General features: G+C 44.2%; 1 protein-coding gene across 8 annotated transcripts in view; it reads left to right on the plus strand.

The window, feature by feature from the left end:
- plce1 (phospholipase C, epsilon 1) overlaps positions 1-22,257 on the plus strand; it is a 78,768-nt gene that overhangs the window by 15,677 nt on the left and 40,834 nt on the right. For 6 of the 8 annotated variants that reach the window (XM_047817089.1, XM_047817090.1, XM_047817091.1 and 3 more), the window contains one exon: positions 19,305-19,515. In XM_047817089.1, coding sequence (XP_047673045.1) covers positions 19,305-19,515 — 211 coding nt within the window. Of the gene's footprint in view, positions 1-4,984; positions 5,079-18,711; positions 19,196-19,304; positions 19,516-22,257 lie in introns of those variants that run through there. The other 2 variants (XM_047817096.1, XM_047817092.1) reach the window with 2 other exon arrangements.

Raw genomic sequence — 22,257 nt, forward strand, 5'->3', positions numbered from 1 at the left:
GCTATCTACACAGTTATATAACTATTACTTTTAGTGATCGATCAAGGGATTTCCATATAATAATAATAATAATAATAATAATAATAATAATAATAATAAAGGTTATTGGAATATTTAATGGAGCATTGCTGCGTTTAGCCATTAGGGGTCAGTAGAGTTCCGTCACAAGCAAGGTCCAGAAAGAGAGTTTTCATTACCGTTCTTTTCTTGTCAAATAAAAATGTAATTCACATGACGTAATAAATCTGACGTCTTAAGGTTCTGCCGCTTCGTTCTGCTCACGTTAAAGGTATAACATCATACATTACACACAGTGCTGTCTGAACAGTGTGGTGTTTATAGCTCCATATCACTGCTCTAGATGACCGAATGTATATGGACGTCTGAGCGACGCACCCTTATGTGGTCCTTATGGCAGATTCCCTTCACTGAACCTAAAGCTCCTCCAGCATGACTATGTCTCTGTGCAGTGTGAAAACAGGGTTTGTCGAGGTTGATGTGGAGGAACTTGATCTCAACCTCAACCCTACTGGGATGTGTTGGAGTGCTGACTGTGCAGCAAGCTTTCTCGCTTGACATCCGACTTTCAGTGCCTGACCTGACTAACGCTCTTATGGCTGAACACAAATCCCCACAGTTACAGTTACGTGCTAATATCTAGCAGAAAGATATTAGCGGTAGCCTTGGCATAAGAGCGGAACTTCTTATAAGAGGAAAGTGGCACAAATCTGTATATCTAAATGTCTGTTTGTCTGCATGTCTGTTTATGTCTGCCTGCCTGTCTGTCTCTCTGTCTGCCTATTTGTTTGTTTGTCTGTCTGTCTGTCTGTCTGCTTGCCTGTTTTTGTTTTTTTGTCTGTCTGTCTGTCTCTATCTATCTATCTATCTATCTGTCTGTCTGTCTGTCTGTCTGTCTGTCTGTCTGTCTGTCTGTCTGTCTGTCTGTTTATGTCTGCCTGCCTGTCTGTCTCTCTGTCTGCCTATTTGTTTGTTTGTCTGTCTGTCTCTCTGTCTGCCTATTTGTTTGTTTGTCTGTCTGTCTGTCTGCTTGCCCATCTGCCTGCCTGTTTTTGTTTCTTTGTCTGTCTGTCTGTCTGTCTGTCTGTCTGTCTCTATCTATCTGTCTGTCTGTCTGTCTGTCTGTCTCTGTCTGTCTGTCTGTCTGTCTGTCTGTCTGTTTGTCTGCCTGCCTGTCTGTCTCTCTGTCTGCCTATTTGTTTGTTTGTCTGTCTGTCTGTCTATCTATATGTCTGCCTGCATGTTTGTTTTTGTTTTTCTGTCTGTCTGTCTGCTTGACCATCTGCCTGCCTGTTTTTGTTTCTTTATCTATCTATCTATCTATCTATCTATCTATCTATCTATCTATCTATCTATCTATCTATCTATCTATCTATCTATCTATCTATCTATCTATCTATCTATTATCTGTCTGTCTGTCTGTTTGCCTGTCTGCCTGCTTGTTTGTTTTTGTTTGTCTTTCTGTTTGTATCTATATGCCTGCCTGCCTTTTTGTTTTTCTGTCTGTCTGCTTGTCCATCTGCCTGCCTGTTTGTGTCTGTCTGTCTGTCTGCCTGTTTATTTGTCTGTCTGTCCATCCTTATCCTGTTTAATCCCCTTAAGTTCTGTTATCTGTTCATGAGATGTGTGATGTATAATAACGAGGACCATGAGACAGAACGTAGACCCAGATACAGATTTCTTTATTGTTCTAATGTAATTATCCGCCTGTTGCTGTGGATTATAAATGGGTTCTACATCTACTGGTTACTGCTCCGTGTCCTTGATGTAGGAGGAAGATAAATAAACCTAATCTGATTAACCAGGCACTCGCTGATTCAGTTACGTAATACGATGTCGGGTTTAATCACACAGACCGACTCACGACGATATTTGTGTTTGACTTTAATTAACATCGGTAACCGAGCGAGATGTCGTTCTTCAGCCCATGTGCACTTTGTGTATTGAGGAGCTTGTGATATTCCACACATACTGACATGCAGTGTGTATGCAGTGTAAATAATTCTTAAATAACGGACATAACCGACATTGATATTATGAAGCGGTCTAATATGCTTAGTAAATAAATGAATCACTTGGTAAACATTGCTCAGTTCTGCCCCCTTGTGATCACACCTTACACACACGCTCGTCTCTCCCACTCTACAAAGCTTCTCAGGAATGTTTGGTATTCCCAATGTTTCCTCCGTCTACACTGTTGGACCTTTTCCAGGTTCCTTTTTTGCTTGGAAGGATGTCGGGTATTTCTGGTATCATGGCTAGTGTATCAAAACACTTTTGGCACCCAGAATAAGGTGCATGATGACCTAAATATCGTGTGTGTGTGTGTGTGTGTGTGTGTGTGTGTGTGTGTGTGTGTGTGTGTGTGTGTGTGTGTGTGTTTTAACCATGTTTAAATCTCCTACAGGATTCTAAAAAAAATCTTTTAAAATGATTTCATCTAAAAAAAGATTTGCTCTGTCTGTCTTTCTATCTGAGTGTGTGTGTGTGTGTGTGTGTGTGTGTGTGTGTGTGTGTGTGTGTGTGTGGTTTTTTTTTACCTGATGCTTTCCTGTAGATGGAAAAGCTACAGCACTTCTAAGCTACCATTGTTACTCTTATCCAAAGCTCTGATATATGAAGAACAAGAATGTGTGGCCAGAATAAAAGCTTCTTCTTTTTGTTGTTCTTGTTCTCCTCCTCCACCTCTTCCTCATCTTCTTCTTCATCTCCTCCTCCTTCTTCTTCTTCTTCTTCTTCTTCTTCTTCTTCTTCTTCTTCTCATGCTTCTCTTTCTTCTCCTCCACCTTCTTCTCATCCTTCTCTTTCTTCTCCTTCTCCCCCACCTTCTTTGTCTTCTCTTCTTCCTCCAACTTCTCCCGCTCCTCGATACCCCAACCTGATGATAAACTGTATACCGAGCTGCTCCTAAGACCCGATTTGGTACAACGTTGCTGAGTAGCTCGTCTCTGTATATCAGCACCGTCAGATAAATGTTACAGTGAGTCAATGTTACAGTGATTTAGAAGAAATTGAAGTTTTCCTTTTCATGGTGTTATTCATTTAGACTTCAGTTCTTTATTGTGCCACTAGGAGTCAGTGTTATACAATATCACCATGCTTCTGAGCACCATTACAAAAACAAGGAAATAATGTGCACTTTGCGGGCCATAACGTTAAAAGCACCTTCTTAATATTGTGTAGTTTCACCATGCGCCTCCAAAACCGCTCTGACTCGCCAAGGCAATGACTCACCATAAGACACCTGAAGGTATGTTGTGGTATCTGAACCTTCAGGTCCCAGAGCACATCCCACAGGTTGGTGGTGGACAGGAGTCAGCATGAGCGCTCTGACCAAGCTCCATACACCGGTTAATCTCCATGAAGTCTTTAGAGCCTACAAAAAGAGGTCCAAAGGCACTAACCGCTTTATCTTGGAAACTTCGCTCCATAGGTCCTGCTGTTTTGGAGATGCTCCGATCCAGACGTCTAGCCATCACAAGTCACTCAGATCCTTAAGCTTGCTCGTTTTTCCTGCTCCCAACACTTCAAGTACTGACTGTTCACGTACTGTCTAATATAATCTCACCCCTTATCATGTGCCAACATAACCAGATGATTACACATTCACCTGTCGGTGGTTTTACTCTTATGGTGGATTGGTGTAGATTCTCTAGAGTCTTGTTCTTTCTACACTCATCTAATATTTGCTGAGATGATTGATGTTTTGATGGAGGATGAAAGTTTGCACACCGAATCGGATTAAGATCGCCAGAACGTCTCCGTGACCTCTTCAGGACCTTTTCGTTGTTATTCTCCGACATATTCTCTTTTATTTAACGATTTAAAGAACACAGGTATCTTCTAAAATGTTGCCCCGGTGCTCTTCAAAAGAATAACACTTCTGAACACCTTCTGTATTTCTATTTCGATCAGGTCGAGTGTGGATCCAATCCCCTTCCCTGAAATACTGGACACAGATTTACACACACCTTCATGCTTGGAGGAAATTTAGCTTAGCCAGGCCACGTCCTGGCATGTTATTGGGAAGCGGGAAGAAACCAAAGAACCTGGGAGAAACATCATCGAGCACCGAGCAAGACCGATCGTATTAAACATCTTTATAGACCGACGTAAAGATCTAGCAGGTCATTAATAGTAAACGTTGTTTTTATGTAGTGAAGACATTTTAGTTAGCTGGCTATCTCAATTTGGCATTCGATTTTGGAGTCGATCCAAGACGGGGTCAAGGTCACTGTGAGGTCAGATGTCTGAAATAGTTTTTCTTCAATAGCTTCCTTCCTGCTTGAAGTAGAGAAGGCGAGCAGGACTCGCACGTTCTTTTTCCTCGTAACACCGTGCATCATGTACTGTACACCAGTTTGTATTTTTGACCTTGACCTTTTGCACGTCGTCGTGCGACGGGGCAGATTCGTATCGTGTGATTGGACAGTTACACCATGGGGGGAAAATCTCCTATCGTCGTCTTATTAGACAAACAGACGCACAAAATGACAACAGCAAACACAGACGTCTTCTAACACTGGGAGTATTAGCGAGGTTTTGCTTTTACTTACCGCTGTCATGACAACGGCAAGGCTCGACCTGGCTAATGGCGAGGATCTGACGATGTGCCTAATCCCTTTTAATTAAGCCGTAATAAAGCGTACAACATACAGCAAGTCCAAGCAATTCGTACACTTTAGAAGAAGGGTTTAGTTAGTGACGGTCACGGACGGTGCTCCGTCTTCTGAAAACTTCTTTTTCCTCCGTGTTTATAGAAAGTTCTCCGTTTAGTCGGCGATAACATGAACGCAAAAAGGCCATAGCGAGGGCATGGTTGAAACTGAGACAAGATTGTATCTCTCGTGTACGATTGCCTCATAGCCAAATAAGGGGAGCCCGCCCAAAAGCTAGACTCCCCCAAGTCCCTCCTCTCCCCCGTGTCCCTTCACTCCCCCGGTCTCTGCAATTCACACATCCTCCTTCTTAGAGGACAAACACTACAAGACCACTCCTGAGCTCGGTGGTGTGATTACTGCTGGCGTGTTTGTTCCCTGAATATCCGACGGCTGAACGTAGTAAGTACTGAAATAACACAATTTCAACAACTGCTTTGCTCTTATCAAGGATTCGACGTATTCACGTCCCCTGGTCCTTCATGATGAATGAAGCAAAAGGTAGGACATGTCTCGTCTCCTTTCCTGCACGTTATAAAGTATCCTATATAGTTCCAGCATTCTTTACTGGATCCTCTAATCTGTCTTTTTAGCTGGTTCTCCGTGAGCGTCGTTCAGACGGCGGTCTGTAGTTGACAGGACCCTGACCGGTGACATCGGGGTCAGTCAGGTGCTTATAGGTCAAAGGTCAAGCTTGGGTGTCTCTGTATCCTGGATTATACTTGGACAGAATGTTCTTGGGTTGACTTTTTTAATCCTGTTTTAAACTCTTTACATCTTGTATTAAATGCGCCTGCTTGCATCAGGTGCAGAACTTTATTCTTATACGGAAGCGCTTCCCGACTTCGGTCCGATTTTATCCGGACGGCCGTTTTAACACCGGACGCCGTCTCGAGGCGGGTTTGGTGAAAAGCTTTAGAAGCGAAAATGAATCCCTCATATGATATGATGAAGAAACCTTAAGAGGAACCTCGTGCTCATCTGGATGACACCAAAGAGTGGGATTATAAATAATTGTCCTTTCTTCAGCTGTATGTAGTCAGGTCAGGTTGTGTAACCAGGATCTTCATGAAAATCAGCGTAAATATTATTATTATTATTATTATTATTATTGTTATTATTGTTATCACAACGAATAGAATCTCTCGGATGTTTTGCGTTGTGATGAGCGACGAGTACAGCGTGACATCATGAGAAAGCCGTTATCTCCCTGTCGGGTTCCTGTGCTTGCCCTCACACTTTCGCCTCTAATGGGTTCCAGGTTTGCTCCGTCACTCTCTGCCCCACGTTCCACCCTCCGGCTCTTGTGAACGAAGCGCACTGTGTGTGTGTGTGTGTGTGTTTTTGTTTTCCCATGGCCTTCTTGACTTTTCCAAGCACGAGCATCACAAACACGACGTTCGTGCTCACAGGGTCTTCCTTTAGCTTTACTTCGTATGCTCTAGAGAGACGGCCCCGTGCGAAATTCAACAGGAGATAAGGAACCCGTTTGCGCCCGTGTGTGTGTGTGTGTGTGTGTGTGTGTGTGTGTGTGTTTTCCCCAAAGCAGCTCTGCAGCTCTCTCTAAGCATCAGCTCTAAACCTTTCTCTCTCTGCTAATCACGCATGTGACCGTTTGCTGAAAAGGTTTGCGAATCGGATTTACCGACAAAGGACCGAATCTGTTTGTGCTTCGTGAGTAAAACTCGCTTCGATTTATTTATTTATTTATTTATTTATTTTAGCTCCATTTTTCTTTGCAGATTTCTAAATTTATGACGGAAGCTCGGGAAAACGATCAGCTTTGTCGTTATAAGAAATATTTCTAAAAGTTTCGCTGAATGTACAGTAAGTCCTTTTCGGTTCTACAGCATGTTTTTATGACCCGAGCGAGTGAGCGCGAGCCTTTATCACGTTTTATTTATTTATTTTTGTCTGACTGAGAAAGAAATGGGCCACATTCTCAGCAATCATTGTTACATGTGCTGTTCACTGACCAGTTTAAAGTCCCCCAGTGACTCACTTGAATTGTGGGAACAAGCGCTCATATTGTTGCTCACGTCAGCGGTCGTTGTCGTGCGACTCCTTATTGTTAAGAAGCACTTACTCTTGCTGTGACGAGTCTCTCTTATAGTGTGTTTTGGGCTGTCAAGTAGGTTCCAGTCCCAAACATTCATCCAGCAGGAGTTTAGAGCTTGGTGTTACGCTGCTCCTCAGGTCAGGTGCACTGGACAAGAAAGTAGGACAGAAAGCTTCATTCAGGAGATTTTAGATTTTACTAATTTGGAAAATTTATACGTAGGTGTGTGTGTTTGTGTGGGGGTTTGTTTAGGATGTGTGTTAGGATTTTCAGAGATAATTCACACTTTATCGTTTCTAAAATGTTTCTTTTTCACCTCCAGGCCAAAGTATTTCTGTCCTCTTTTATCCTGCATTTTGCTATTATTATTATTTTTAATATTATTATTATTATTATTATTATTATTATTATTTTATAATTTTCTTTTTTTTTATTATTATTATTAATTTGGGCCTATGAGTAAAGAACAAATTCTAAAGGAATAATAAAAAAAACAACAACAAAAAAACAATCTTGGCTGCTAGTTCATTCGCCATACTATTAAGCCACTGGTACGCGATCCGACTCCTGGTTGCCATAGTAACAACGATTCTGAGTGGGCGGAGCCTTTAGCGTCAGATCCGACAACAGATCGGTTGTCTTGCCGCTAAAGTGAAACATTCTTGAGATAGGTTTGTTCTCTGTATTGTCTTCGTTCCCGTTGGTGATACTGTGCTGTACCAATCACTGATCACTCCATACGTGTCACTGATACGGACACGCCCACTTCTAGTTGTCTAAACATTCGCATTCGTTAAACTCGAGCTACGATACAGAATCGACGAGGAAGCTTTATTGGTGCTTACAAAGTGGTTGCGTTCTGAAAATATCTACAAAATCACTAAATAACTCGCGTTCATTTTCCATAAAACAATCCTTTCATTCAAAATATGACACACTGCTGAATATGCCCCTCCTCCTCCTCCTCTTCCTCCTTATGATCTCCAGTGTAAGAAATTTCCATGTGCTCCGCCTCCAACATGTTCACCAAAAATCCTGGCGTCTGTTTTGATCAGAACGAAATGAAGCCGCGCTGGCGTAAACGCAAAGCGTTCAGTCAGTTCTGAAAAAATCCAGACGTCCAAACAAGCCGGTGAAGGATTCGGATCTGACCATGTAAAGGTTTCCTACTTGAAGGCGAGTTTCTGTTTCGAGAGACCTGGTGTGTGATTGGAGATCTAATTCTTCCGTCTAATTTTAGTGACGGTTATACAGATAAGCGTAAAAACCGAAAAACTTTTACTTTTTTTTTTAATGTGGTGATCAAATCTCATATTTCCACTGTGATTGAACTTTCTGACAAATGCACAGCGAAAGCTTTGTCTTGATATTTCAGACAGTATCACAGTCACTGTTGTACCTGACGACCAATCACTGCTCACTATTGTACCTGACGACCAATCACTGCTCACTATTGTACCTGACGACCAATCACTGCTCACTATTGTACCTGACGACCAATCACTGCTCACTATTGTACCTGACGACCAATCACTGCTCACTGTTGTACCTGACGACCAATCACAGCTCACTGTTGTACCTGACGACCAATCACTGATCACTGTTGTACCTGACGACCAATCACTGATCACTGTTGTACGTGACGACCAATCAATGATCACTGTTGTACCTGACGACCAATCAATGATCACTGTTGTACCTGACGACCAATCACTGATCACTGTTGTACCTGACCACTGATCACTGTTGTACCTGACGACCAATCAATGATCACTGTTGTACCTGACGACCAATCAATGATCACTGTTGTACCTGACGACCAATCAATGATCACTGTTGTACCTGATCACTGTTGTACCTGACGACCAATCACTGTTGTACCTAATGACCAATCTCTGTTGTACCTGACGACCAATCTCTGTTGTACCTGACGACCAATCACTGTTGTACCTGACGACCAATCACTGTTGTACCAGGACATTCACGCGGGATTCTGCACGGACGTGGCTGTGGTTCAGGAAGTTCCATTTTTGAGTAATAGCTGGTCATCTCTCCCTGACGGTTTGTCCTTAAGCAGTGCCAGTTTTGGCCGTGCTGAGATCTGACTTTCCGATCAGAAGTCCAACATCCAGCTCTTCTGATCTACCGCTGCCTTACTTTATCCTCTCGTCCTGGCTACAGGTGATAAAAGTAAGCTATTCCACCTGTCACCATTTCCTTTATATCTGTCTCCCAACTTTAATAATGCAAATAAGGATTTTGTCCGTTTTAGTTTTTTTCTCTCCACTGATTTTGATACGTAAATGATGAACTCCGATTCGCTTTCATGAACTCCGAAGGAAGCTATAAAGCAGCTTGGGCTGTAAACCGAGTTATATTCCCCAGGGTTAAGTTTTTCTTCTGAAAGATTCATGTGCACAGAATGAATGCAAACGAAGTAATCGACGGAGCGATAACGGCTGAAAATAACCTCAGGCTTTGAATACGTCGACGTGAACGGCGTGACCGGATCCGGCATGACCCCGGCTCAGATTGGTGCTGTTTTATTCCTTTGTATTTTTTTCTTTTCCTTTCATGGCATTTACTATAATGGGAGAAAATAATCTGTTTTTTTTCCTGTTAGATTTCATTATTTATCTCTGACATCCTGGAGGTACAAGCGGTACTTTTATATGCTGGGCTCGGTTTAAGATGGACTTATTCTTGGCTTTATAAAAGACTTTATAAAAATCGGATCAGCATATGTAGAAATCGGTCCAGGGTGAATCAAATATTATTACAGTTCAGCATCCATCTGTCTGTCTGTCTGTCTGTCTGTTTGTTTGTTTTTATTTATTTCCTTTTTGTCGTCCTCCTTTACGTTCAGCTTCGTGCTGTTTATAGATATGACACGATTCGTATTAGTCATACATCAATTTAATCTGCCTTTAAGTGCTCATAAACAGCTGGCTCATTTAAGACAGCTCATTCATTTTAGCCCTGGGATGAACGACATGAAGAAATGAAGAACGAACGAATGACCTTTGAACACTACAGCCTTAGCTATGAGCTCATTAATCTGGGGATTTACCAGAGCGCTCGCTGCGTAGCTACAGCCGTGTAGGTAGAAGTCTAGCTCAAACGACGGCTCTGCATCGTCGTGGAATTGGCTGGAATGCTTAAAGGTGGGGTCTGCGTTGTTTGAAAGCCAATGTTGACATTCATTTGAAATCACCAAAACAAACACGCCCCTAACCCGAACGGGTCCCACCCCTGTATCGATAGCTCCGCCCACACATACATACGTAACCCGGGCGACTAACAGAAAGAAACGTGTCTTTATCGTAGCTGAAGGGAAGAACAATACGATTGTAGATAAACAAACAAGCAAAAATGCCACACAAGCATAATGATGTAAAGGACAAAGGCATATATTAGTTCTGTGTAACAAAGCAAAACCAACGTTACTCACCTATCGAGAAGGAAAAAAGCGCCTCGGCGTCTTAAGTAAAGTCGGCCACATATTCACAGGTCGGAGTTTCCAGAGTCGATAACTCCTGAGCTAAACGCTGTTACTACACAAAACGCGGTTGTAGCTGCCTCTCTACATTACTACGATAGAAAAGAGGTGTTATTTGTGTAGTAACAGCGTTTAGCTCAGGAGTTATTGACTCGGGAAACTCCAACCTGTGAATATGTGGCCGACTTCCTGCTCCTTCAGTTCTCTCCAGCGCTGGAAAGCTGATCCTATATTAACACGTCCTACTTCTTGTCCTTATCGTAAGTCTTTCTTCTCTTTCTTTCTTTGTTTTTATCCTCCATGTCGATGTTAAAACCGCTTTCTGCTAATGTCACACACATGCACTGAACACTCTCTCCGCCCATATTGACAAGCCCCGCCCCTTTCTGCTCATTGGCTACACGTTTGTTTTGATTTTTGTTTTGTTTGTCATCCCGACTCGGTTTTCTGAAGCATTTCTGAAATAACGGAGACCGCACCTTTAACGTTTCTGTTTTCTCAGCCGAATATTGTACTTTAGCAAATACTTCAGATACAAATTGATCCTGTGCCAGCTCCATGCCAGTAAATGACTACAAGTGATTTGCTGGTAAATACTTTTGTGGAGCGCCAAACCGCTGGCGTCATTGTTAAAGTTAAACACTGATTGAGACATTTTGATGAAGATATTAATAATAGAAGCCTTTACTTTTTAGCACATGTACATTACAGCACAGTGAAATACTTTCTACACATATTTGGAGGTTGGGGTCCGAGCACAGGGTCAGACATGATACAGCACCACTGGAGCAGACAGGGTTAAGGGCCTTGCTCAAGGGCCCAACAGTGGCAGCTTGGCAGTGCTGGGGCTTGAACCCTGATCCTCTGATCAACAACCCAGAGCTTTAACCGCTTGAACCAACACTCCCCATGTTCTCTAAGGTCAGCGATGTAACGTCATAGCATTATATTTATGCCGCCGCCGCCGCTACGGTTCATCTTTCCCTCCACAAATCTGTCCGGACGTCTCCTTAGCAACAATTTCTAACAAAATTCTCAACCAGCAGGATTCAAACAGGGTCACAGAATAGAGGTCTTCTCGGGTCTAAAGAAATGAACCCGACCCGAAGTGACCCGGATCACTTTTTACCCGAACCCGACGTGCATAATTTTTTTTTTTTTAAGAAAGACCCGACCCGAGACAAACCCGAAAAAATGAGACCCGAGTCCGACCCGACCCGTCGGCAATTTTTTTTTAACCCGACTGGACCAAATGTTGCGTAACTCTACACTAAAGTAACCGCTACAGAGTGGATTCAAAATTGATTGACAGGTCTGTTTCAACGAAAATTAGCTTACCGCCAGCCACACGTCGCAAGCCACATGTCACAAGCGGTCTTGGCAAACAGACAAGAGGTCGGAAAAGGACTCGAGTCGAGGCACACACACGAGATACAGTAGTCCGGGTCTTCTCGGGTCCGTCCAGTAAAAACACATTCATTATAAATTACCCGAGACCCGACGCCGCTATTATTATACCCGACACGTGTCCGAGGTACACGTGTAACTTTTAGACCCGAACCCGCTCGGGTCTCGGGTCGGACCTCGGGTTTTCGGATCTAAGTGGACCCGTGAAGACCTCTATCACAGAATTGTTTTACTCTTTGATGAGAGAACGATTAGTTGTTTTTGCTTTGTATTATATCTGAATTAATTCTATATTATTCTATAATCAAAGGTTTGTTCATGGTAACGAACGCAGTAAATGACGATCATTTCCTCTCTTTTAATCCCATAAACTCCGCTCCAGGGTTTGTCTCGTCCGTACTGTAACTCTACGCCCAGGCACGCTGGCTGGCGGCACTTCCTCCTTCATCCCCGGCCTCTTCAGCCAGGCATGTTTTTGACAGCTGCTCGCTGTTTGTGTCATGTGACCCCGAGTGCTAGAAGCATCCACACAGTCGCACTCCATTAGCACCGGATTAACGTCTCGGGAGCGATGCCTTTTACTGTAAACAAGCGAATGAGATTAAAGCAAGCGACACGATCCAGGGTCTGTATCCTGACTCTGCTGTTTCACACCCGCTTCCCCCGTCCGAGACGTCTGAGCTCGAAGCAGGAGCTTTAGTTAAATGTCAGTAAACTGTTCTACAGATTGAGCATTTGATGTGCGGTCAGTGTGGTGAATAAGGCTGGGGTTCTTCTGCAGCCATGTAATGTAGTGCTTATGTAAAAGTTCCTTCCTACCTTTTGGAGCAAACATTACTTATCTCTGTGTGTGTGTGTGTGTGTGTGTGTGTGTGTGGGGGGGGTTCTACAGGGGACACACTGTCATGGGTACTGTACTCAGCTGTCCGATATCTATCTCTCTTTCTCACACACACACCACACACACACCACACACACACACACACACACACACACACACACACACACACACACACACACACACACACACAGTCTTTCAAGCACTCTCTCCCACACACACTGATTCTCTCTCTCTCTTTCTCACACACATACACTCACTCTCTCCACACACACACACACACACACACACACACACTTTCATTCTCTCTCTCTCTCTCTCTCTCTCTCTCTCTCTCTCTCTCTCTCTCTCACACACACACACACACACTCACTCTCTCTCTCTCTCTCTCTCTCTCTCTCTCTCTCTCTCTCTCTCTCTCTCTCTCTCTCTCTCTCACACCCATACACACACACACTCACTCACTCTCTCTCTCTCTCTCTCTCTCTCTCTCTCTCTCACACACACACGCACACACACACTCTTTCTCTCTCCCCTCTCTCTTCTCTCACTCTCTCTCTCTCTCTCACACACACACGTTCTTCACTACGTTTATAGACATCTTCAGGATGTCTTACACTCGTCTGCGATAGTTTCAAACAAAATGTTTCCCCACTTGACATCCTAACCCTAACCCCAACCCCAACCCTAACCCTAACCCTAAACCCAACCCTAACCCCAACCCTAAACCCAACCCTAAACCCAACCCCAACCCTAAACCCAACCCCAACCCCAACCCTAAACCCAACCCTAACCCCAACCCTAACCCTAACCCCAACCCTAAACCCAACCCTAACCCACTCAAAAACACGAATATAAAACTCGGGTTGTTCGAGTGTGTTCACGTGTCTTCAGTGAAATCTGAGCTTATGGCTTGAAGGGAATGTTATAAACAACAGAGATTGTGGGTCTTCGGGTCGATGGAAGCTGATCTGTTTTTTTTCTTGTACATGTAGAATGTGGATTGTAACGTTGATGTACTTCAGCCTCGACTCAGGAGGACTCGGGTATCTGCTGGAACATTACAAGCCAAAATCTTCAACATTAAAGCAGTAAACACAGAGAGAGTAAATAGCTACAGAAACAGTGAATACACCATTCCTGCACACGTACATTCAACATACAAGTGAGATGTATATATTTATGAGAGTGAAAATTGTTTTGGGACTGAGCTGGGGGTCTGCTCTGGCGCGGGTAGCCCGGTGGTCTGTCCTGCTCTGGCGCGGGTAGCCCGGTGGTCTGTCCTGCTCTGGCGCGGGTAGCCCGGTGGTCTGTCCTGCTCTGGCGCGGGTAGCCCGGTGGTCTGTCCTGCTCTGGCGCGGGTAGCCCGGTGGTCTGCCCTGCTCTGGCACGGGTAGCCCGGTGGTCTGCCCTGCTCTGGCACGGGTAGCCCGGGGGTCTGCCCTGCTCTGGCACGGGTAGCCCGGGGGTCTGCCCTGCTCTGGCACGGGTAGCCCGGTGGTCTGCCCTGCTCTGGCACGGGTAGCCCGGTGGTCTGCCCTGCTCTGGCACGGGTAGCCCGGTGGTCTGCCCTGCCCTGGCACGGGTAGCCCGGTGGTCTGCCCTGCCCTGGCACGGGTAGCCCGGTGGTCTGCCCTGCCCGGGCACGGGTAGCCCGGTGGTCTGCCCTGCTCTGGAGCAGGTAGCCCGGGGTTCTGCCCTGCTCTGGAGCGGGTAGCCCGGGGTTCTGCCCTGCTCTGGCGCGGGTAGCCCGGGGGTTCTGCCCTGCTCTGGCGCGGGTAGCCTGTGGGTTCTGCCCTGCTCTGGCGCGGGTAGCCTGTGGGTTCTGCCCTGCTCTGGCACGGGTAGCCTGTGGGTTCTGCCCTGCTCTGGCATGGATAGCCTGTGGGTTCTGCCCTGCTCTGGCATGGGTAGCCTGAGGGTCTGCCCTGCTCTGGCACGGGTAGCCCGGGGTTCTGCCCTGCCCTGGCACGGGTAGCCCGCGGGTCAACTGTTATACGGCCAGCGAGTCTTGGGGACTGCCCTTGTGTGAACACTTAGTATTTACCTTAGTGTAGGCTCATGACACCTCTCCTTGTAACGTTTGTCCATGCTGTGATGCAGCCACTTCCAGGTCTTGCTTGTTTTGGCCTCGATAACTGTTTTGTTCAACATCTCTTCATGGCCGAAAGCATTTTTCAGTCATCTACCCTGTGGTCTTCCATGGGCTGTCAGGTTGTTTGACACAGTTAAGCTCCCCGGTGTGATGGAGTTGTTTAATAATGTTAACATTAAACCAAACTGTTGCTTTTGGCACAGCTAATGTTTTGCCTTTGCTTCTGATTGATTCTATTCTGATGTCCCTCCTCACCGTGACCTGTTTACTCGCAGCGACACTTATTTGGTCTCGTGTTTGAAAGAGAAGAAACAAAAGATTACAGATGGATTGGCCCCATACAGAATCAACTCCATAAATCTCAGGTTCAGAAAAACGCCGCTTTGTTTAATACTAATAGTTTCTTTGGATAATTTTCATTGTGCACTGCAACAGCACCCAGCTGCTAAAAAGCTTAATCACTAACGTCTTATTTATGGTTATCAGATGCACATTCTGCATTTGAATCGTACAGTAATTGAGTCTGTAAATTTTACACAGTGCTTCTGAAAGATTAAAAGAATATATTAACATTATGCATAAAACTGATATTAAATATTAAATATTCATTTCTGGTCAGTTAAATGATGTCGTCTGTCTCCTAAAAATATATCCACGACCAGAAAGTCTCGCTTTACCCAGTAACCAAGGAGCTTTTTTAAACGCCTGTTAGCTGCACTGTTGCCGAACCACGACGTTGACCCTGTTAACGCTGGGGGCATTTATTTCAGTGAAAGGCTAACACCGACATTCATGATTAATGATCTAGAGTGCGCGGTGCTAAAAGGACCCTCTGCTGCTTCATTTATTTCATAAGAAGCTGACATTATAGTCGAGTCGCCGTAGGCATCGACTGTAGTTTTATTGGATGCACAAAATGTTCAATAGTAATAATGAGGTAAGAAACAAAGAAACAAAAATAAATAAATAAATAAAATCTGTTTCCATTAAAAAGATAAAAGAGATGTTTGCTGCTTGTTCTTAAATGCAGTCATACGTAGTCTTATAGTAGACACGGGCCTATGTTTGACTAAGCAGAGAACCATACTGAAATGTATTGGTTAATTTTACTATAAAAAAAAATCCACAGCACTTTTCTAATCACCACGGCTAACGGCACGGGCTTTATCTGATGGGCCAACGTTTGCTTAACTCTCTTCTCTAATCCGGAGCTGAGAAGCCATCTTTCAATTGATGAAATCTTTTATAAGCATTGTGACTTAAACACACTGTACTGTACCTGTTCTGTGTTCCTGCCTGCATGATCCTCCCCAGTGCTTGGCCTCAGCATTTGTACACGGTGTTTAGTGATGTTAGTGTCTGTTTATTAGTCTGGCTCTACTCTGTCTCTACAGGATTTTGGCTGAAGCTCATTTGGCACAGAGGGAGAGCGATCAGCAACCGAGTGGAGTCCTCATTTGAGGACCCAACCATCAGACTTTCATCTTCTAAGCAAGCACAGGGCAGGGTCAGGACTAAAGCCGAGGCTAAACGTACGCAAGGGGTGTTTAGGGTCTCAGGGGACCATTTTAAATTCTGATAAGGAGATGTCAAGCTTTTATCATGAACTGAACAGGAAACCCATCCCATTAAAACAAGTCCTAACGAAAGGAAGGAAGGAACGGATGCAGCACGAGCTGGACGTTCCGAAGAGACACTCGTGGTTTATTCGATTTCGAGGGAACATTTAGACCGAAGACTCGAGATCGGTGAGATCGAGTGTTAAGAAAATGACAAATATAAATTACAAACAACTCAAAAGCCCTTTTCCACCACAAATCTAGTGTTGTTATGGCAACAGATCCATGCCTTCGAACGGTCGTACTAGTAATCGGGACGAAAATTCTGAAATTCAAGGAAATCTTTTTCGTTTTGTTATAAACTAAAGACTTTTAGGTGAACGATAGATAATGGATCCAAATTTCAAGATCAGTCCTTGAGCACCGAAATATGTGTCTACAACAAGCAACAAAAGTTATTTCCATTCATCAGTCCCAAGATTGGGCATAGAACAGAGGCATAGAAGCCTTTATTATCGCCACATATACATTACAGTGGAATTCTTTTCATTACATACCCCAACTGAGGAGGTTGGGGTCAGACTACAGGGGCAGCTATGACACAGTGCCCTTGCAGCAGGGAGGTAGAGCCCTGCGCGGGACTGTTTTTATAAACCCGCACCCGCCCGCTCCCGCTGAATTTCTGACCAGGCCCGCCCGTGCCCGCAAGCTGCGTGTTCCAGTCCCGCCCGCACCCGTGGATTTTTTTTCTTGAGAGCTTGTGAAAATTTTGATTGTATACAAATGATCAGACTAATTATTAGTTCAGGCGAATGTCCAGAATAACAGAATTAAACATGATTGCATTTAAATAAGATAAATTAATACTAAACCAAAGCAACACACCTGACAAAACATTTGTTTTGTTTTTTTATTATAAAACATTCATTTTTCCGTAGTATCTCGCTTACCGTGAACAGGAAGTGCTTTATTGGAGAATGAGAGCTTGCTTTGACCACTGAGAACTGTGCAGGTATGTCGCCTCTGGCCAGACGTGCCAGATTTATGTCCGTATAACACTTAAATGAACACTTTTGCAGATTTATTGCAACTTACAAAGTTTAACTCTTTCCAATTTTTTTTTAGTGACAATTGAGAATTGTGTCCAGATGTCTGACTTGCCTTGCTTTGCTTTTGTCAAGTAAACAGCCGTGTTAATCTTCTTCTCAACGTCATGTGTTGACTCCATTCTTATTATTAGGCTACACGCCAAATCCCACCGGGTCCCGCGGATCTCCCGCTAGATTTTCTGACTGCCCACTCCCGCCCGGGGCAAAGGTGAAACCGCCCGCTCCCGCGAGATTTGCGTTGGGTCCCAATGCAGTCCTCTACAGGGAGGGTTGAGGGCATTGCTCAAGGGCCCAGCAGTGGCAGCTTGGCTGTGCTGGGCCTTGATCCTCCGATGAACAACCCAGAGCCTTAACCGGTTGAGCCACCAACTGCCCCGGCCATTTAATGCTCAGAGAGATAAAGAGAAAGAAACCAAAGAGCTACAGACGAGTTTACGTTCATGACCGAACGATGGAATGAGTATGGCTTTTGTTGAAGGGTGGATAGAGAAAACCGTAGGCCACAATATTGTGAGACCAAGCTGGAGATGTTTGGTCATCATGCAAAGCACTATACCATGTTTGGTGAAAACCAGATACAATGCATTTTACACAAACACCTCATACCAGCTCTCGTGGTAGTACAGGGACCTGGGAACCAATTATTTAGGGAACAAAACTGAACGCCACTAAATTTTCTTGAGACAAAGCTTCAGCTGAGCTTGATGAGTGTTTCTCCAGAACAAAACAATATTCCAAAACAGTCAAAAAGCAAATCTATAACCTTCTGCGGAAAACATTTACTCCAGGTTTTTGTTGTTAAAGGTGGTTCTACTGTACATGTTACTGAGTTCTAAGGTGTACTTATTCTATCACGGCTGCTTTCTGAATCTTGGTTTACTTTTTGCTGGGGGAAAAAACATTCATCCGTTCATTTTTTTACCCCTTATCCGAACTTCTCGGGTCACGGGGAGCCTGTGCCTATCTCAGGCGTCATCGGGGCATCGAGGCAGGATACACCCTGGACGGAGTGCCAACCCATCACAGGGCACACACACACACACACTCTCATTCACTCACACACTCACACACTACGGACAATTTCCCAGAGATGCCAATCAACCTACCATGCATGTCTTTGGACCGGGGGGAGGAAACCAGAGTACCCGGAGGAAACCCTCGAGGCATGGGGAGAACATGCAAACTCCACACACACAAGGCGGAGGCGGGAATCGAACCCCCAACCCTGGAGGTGTGAGGCGAACCACTAAGCCACCGTGTCCCCAACTCTTAAAACATCTGATGTTTTTTTTCATATATATTCATATATATCACTCAATAATATATATATATATATATATATATATATATATATATATATATATATATATATATATATATATATATATAAATATATACATGTTTCAAAACATCTTATTTCTGACTTTAGTTACGACTGACGTTAGTTCTGTCTGATTCCCTCAGGTTCTTTCTTAGGCACCGTTTTTGAAATGAGAAAATCGAGCACCATGCAATTGACTTGCTAAGTACTATTGAGGATCTTTCATCCTGGTTGCTGTGGCGATAAGCTCGCTAATTCCAGCCTCCCTTGCATGACACACAGACAAAAACCATGCCTTGTTTGAAAGACCCGGCCAGGCTTTTAACTGTACTTAGACCTGAAAACTCTTGATGGTTTAAGATGCTTTGCATCACTGTGTTGCCATTATCTCTGAAGAGCTTTGTTTGTGCCCTTGATGTGCAGCTTCACGCTGATTAAAGGTGTTCATAGGACAAGATTACTTCCTATTTTACTAGAAGAAATCTTTAAAAAAAAAATGTATTATGCACGATTAACACGTGCTGCATTCAGTCTTGATGTGTTTCTAAACGGTTTCACAAAAATGAATGATTAATAACGATAATTTCAAGTTTCTGCGTCATAGTTTACCGGCAAAGGAACCAGGAACCAAGGTGTGTTAAGCATGAGAAGGGGAATATATGTGTTTGTTTGCTGAGACGGTTCTTTTGCCGTCAATGTTTATGATGGGTTTATTAAAATCTCTTGTGTTTCTTTATCCAGCTCCAGTATGACTTTACTGCTCTGAACGCTGAGGTTCATCTCCTGCACCCCTCCAGGAAGCTGCTGGCTCGGGCGGTAGCATGGCTGCCGGACTGTGTGCAGCACACTGAATACCGTGCCTGCTCCTGTAGGACTAGCTTAGCAGCCCATCTGAGCGGAGCCCTGCTGGAGGCCACGGCTGCCATCGCCACCAGCACACCAATGTTCAAAGGTATGACATTTCAGACTTGTCTTTGTGCTTGGTTGGTGGTTAAAGTCGAGGTCTCCGATGTTTGAAAGCCAATGTCGACATTTGAAATCACCAAAACAATCACACCCCTGACACAAATGGGTCCCACCCCTGTATCGATAGCTCCGCCCACACATACATACGTAACCCAGGCGACTAACAGAAAGAAACGTGTCTTTATCATAGCTGAAGGGAAGAACAATACGATTGTAGATAAACAAACAAGCAAAAATGCCACACAAGCATAATGATGTAAAGGACAAAGGCATATATTAGTTCTGTGTAACAAAGCAAAACCAACGTTACTCACCTATCGAGAAGGAAAAAAGCGCCTCGGCGTCTTAAGTAAAGTCGGCCACATATTCACAGGTCGGAGTTTCCCGAGTCGATAACTCCTGAGCTAAACGCTGTTACTACACAAAACGCGGTTGTAGCTGCCTCTCTACATTACTACGATAGAAAAGAGGTGTTATTTGTGTAGTAACAGCGTTTAGCTCAGGAGTTATTGACTCGGGAAACTCCAACCTGTGAATATGTGGCCGACTTCCTGCTCCTTCAGTTCTCTCCAGCGCTGGAAAGCTGATCCTATATTAACACGTCCTACTTCTTGTCCTTATCGTAAGTCTTTCTTCGCTTTCTTTCTTTGTTTTTATCCTCCATGTCGATGTTAAAACCGCTTTCTGCTAATGTCACACACTCGCACTGAACACTCTCTCCGCCCATATTGACAAGCCCCGCCCCTTTCTGCTCATTGGCTACACGTTTGTTTCGATTTTTGTTTCGATTTTTGTTTATAATCGGCCCGACTAAGTTTTCCGAAGCATTAAAGACCCTGCCTTTAATTACATGGAGGTCGCTAGTGTGTGTCCCATGTTCGAAAGCTAAACCGGCTTTGTGGTATCTCGCCACTTTCTTCAATCACAACACTACAGTAGATGCGTGTGATTGGTTAGGGGTTCTGTGAGCGACAGAGCCACACCTCATTCTTCACATCATCCAGTTTTTCCTCTCTTCGAATCCCAACCAAGAGAGTCCAAATGGCCCGATCAGATGTATCTGTCCAGATAGCCTGAAAACATCCTTTGCTTTCACCACATCCACAAGCCACAGCTCTAAAGTTGGCTAATGCTGGCGACTTGGAAGCTACCTCGAATTTTCTACAGATCCGGGTCCGAGACACGACACGTCGCGTGACATCACCACAACACACGTTCGGATTTATGTCTGAAATTAAAAGATGTTTCTGAAAACCAACTAGGAGAACATCGTTAAGATGCTATGAAACTTACAGGGACGCTACAGATACAGTATTTTGCGATGGCAAACCGTATAAAGGACCACGCTAACAGACAGTAAAGGTGTCCTCATCATCACAAGCTCACTTTGGATAATGTTTGTTTATTTGTCCTCGTTTTCTACCTCGTGTACGACCTAGTAGTAATTTTCTTTCATTGTAGGTTGATTTAAAGGCCCTTCAGCATCTAATGTGACACGTAAAACACGATATCACGCGGTTTAGGCAGGATGTTATCGGGATCGTCTCATGCAGTGACACAGTACACGGTACACAGTACGACACGGTATTCGACAAAAACAAGACTCCGCTTTATCCGACTCGTAAATCTAAGTCGTGTCTTGAATAATCTTTTGGTTCAATTGAAATGAGAACATGACTACATAATACGACGATTCTTACTGACCATGAGGTGAAAGATGAGTCTGAAAATGATGTATTGACTAGATCACACTTTTAGGTGGAGGGGGGGGGAAGCAGGCATGTCCAAGCTTTCCTCTCTCATCTGTAACATATTCCACATGTCTCAGCACTCGAAAGAAAAGGAATTACCTTCTAAAACAAGATCCCTGTATGACCTAACCTTCAGGTGTCCCCGGGTGCCATGTGCCCCAGCAGGCTGATCTCTGAGCTCTGCACTCTGTAAATCGATCCTCCTGGCAGTTTAACGACTGGTCGTCTGGCGTACGGCCGAGTGACGTGGCGTCTCCGGTTCTGAGCTCGACCGGCTGAGTCACTCATCCCGCTATCCCTGGCTTCCAAATATTAATTACTGAAGCATTCTTTCACTTTCGAGCTGCGGGAAACGTTTTCCCTCCGGAGCCAAATCACAGCCTCTGTAACGGACATTGGCTCCGTTTGTGACAGCGATTTGCGCGTCTAAGAAAACATGTCTCGTTTTGGCTTTTTCTCCTCTTTCGTTATCTGTTGGATTTATTAAGTGAGATGATTTGATCGCGTAACGCTCGGACGAAGCCAACAAGTCTTTAAAACTATTCTCCTGTGACACCAAAACAAAGCACATCAAAGCTTCTTTAACTTTTTTTTAACTTCTTCGTCTTAAATTAATTTAAAAGCTTTACAGTGATGAGGAAAACATTGTGTGAAAACTCATTAGCTCACAGGTGGTCCTGAGTCGAGTCTCATTCTTCTTCTTCTTCTTCTTCTTTTTCTTCTTCTTCTCCCTCCTCCTCCTCCTCCTCCTCCTTCTTCTTCTTCTTCCTCTTCTTCTCCCTTTTTCTTCTCCTTCTTCTCCCTTCTTCTTCTTCTTCTTCTTCTTCTTTTTCTCCTTTCTTCTTTCTTTTTCTTCTTCTTCTTCTTCTTCTTCTTCTTCTTCTTCTTCTTCTTCTCCCTTCTTCTTCTTCTTCTTCTTCTTCTCCTTCTTCTCCCTTCTTCTTCTCCCTTCTTCTTCTTCTTCTTCTCCCTTCTCC

This window comes from Tachysurus fulvidraco, chromosome 8 (genome assembly GCF_022655615.1).
Source record: "Tachysurus fulvidraco isolate hzauxx_2018 chromosome 8, HZAU_PFXX_2.0, whole genome shotgun sequence".
NCBI classification, from domain to species: Eukaryota; Metazoa; Chordata; class Actinopteri; order Siluriformes; family Bagridae; genus Tachysurus; species Tachysurus fulvidraco.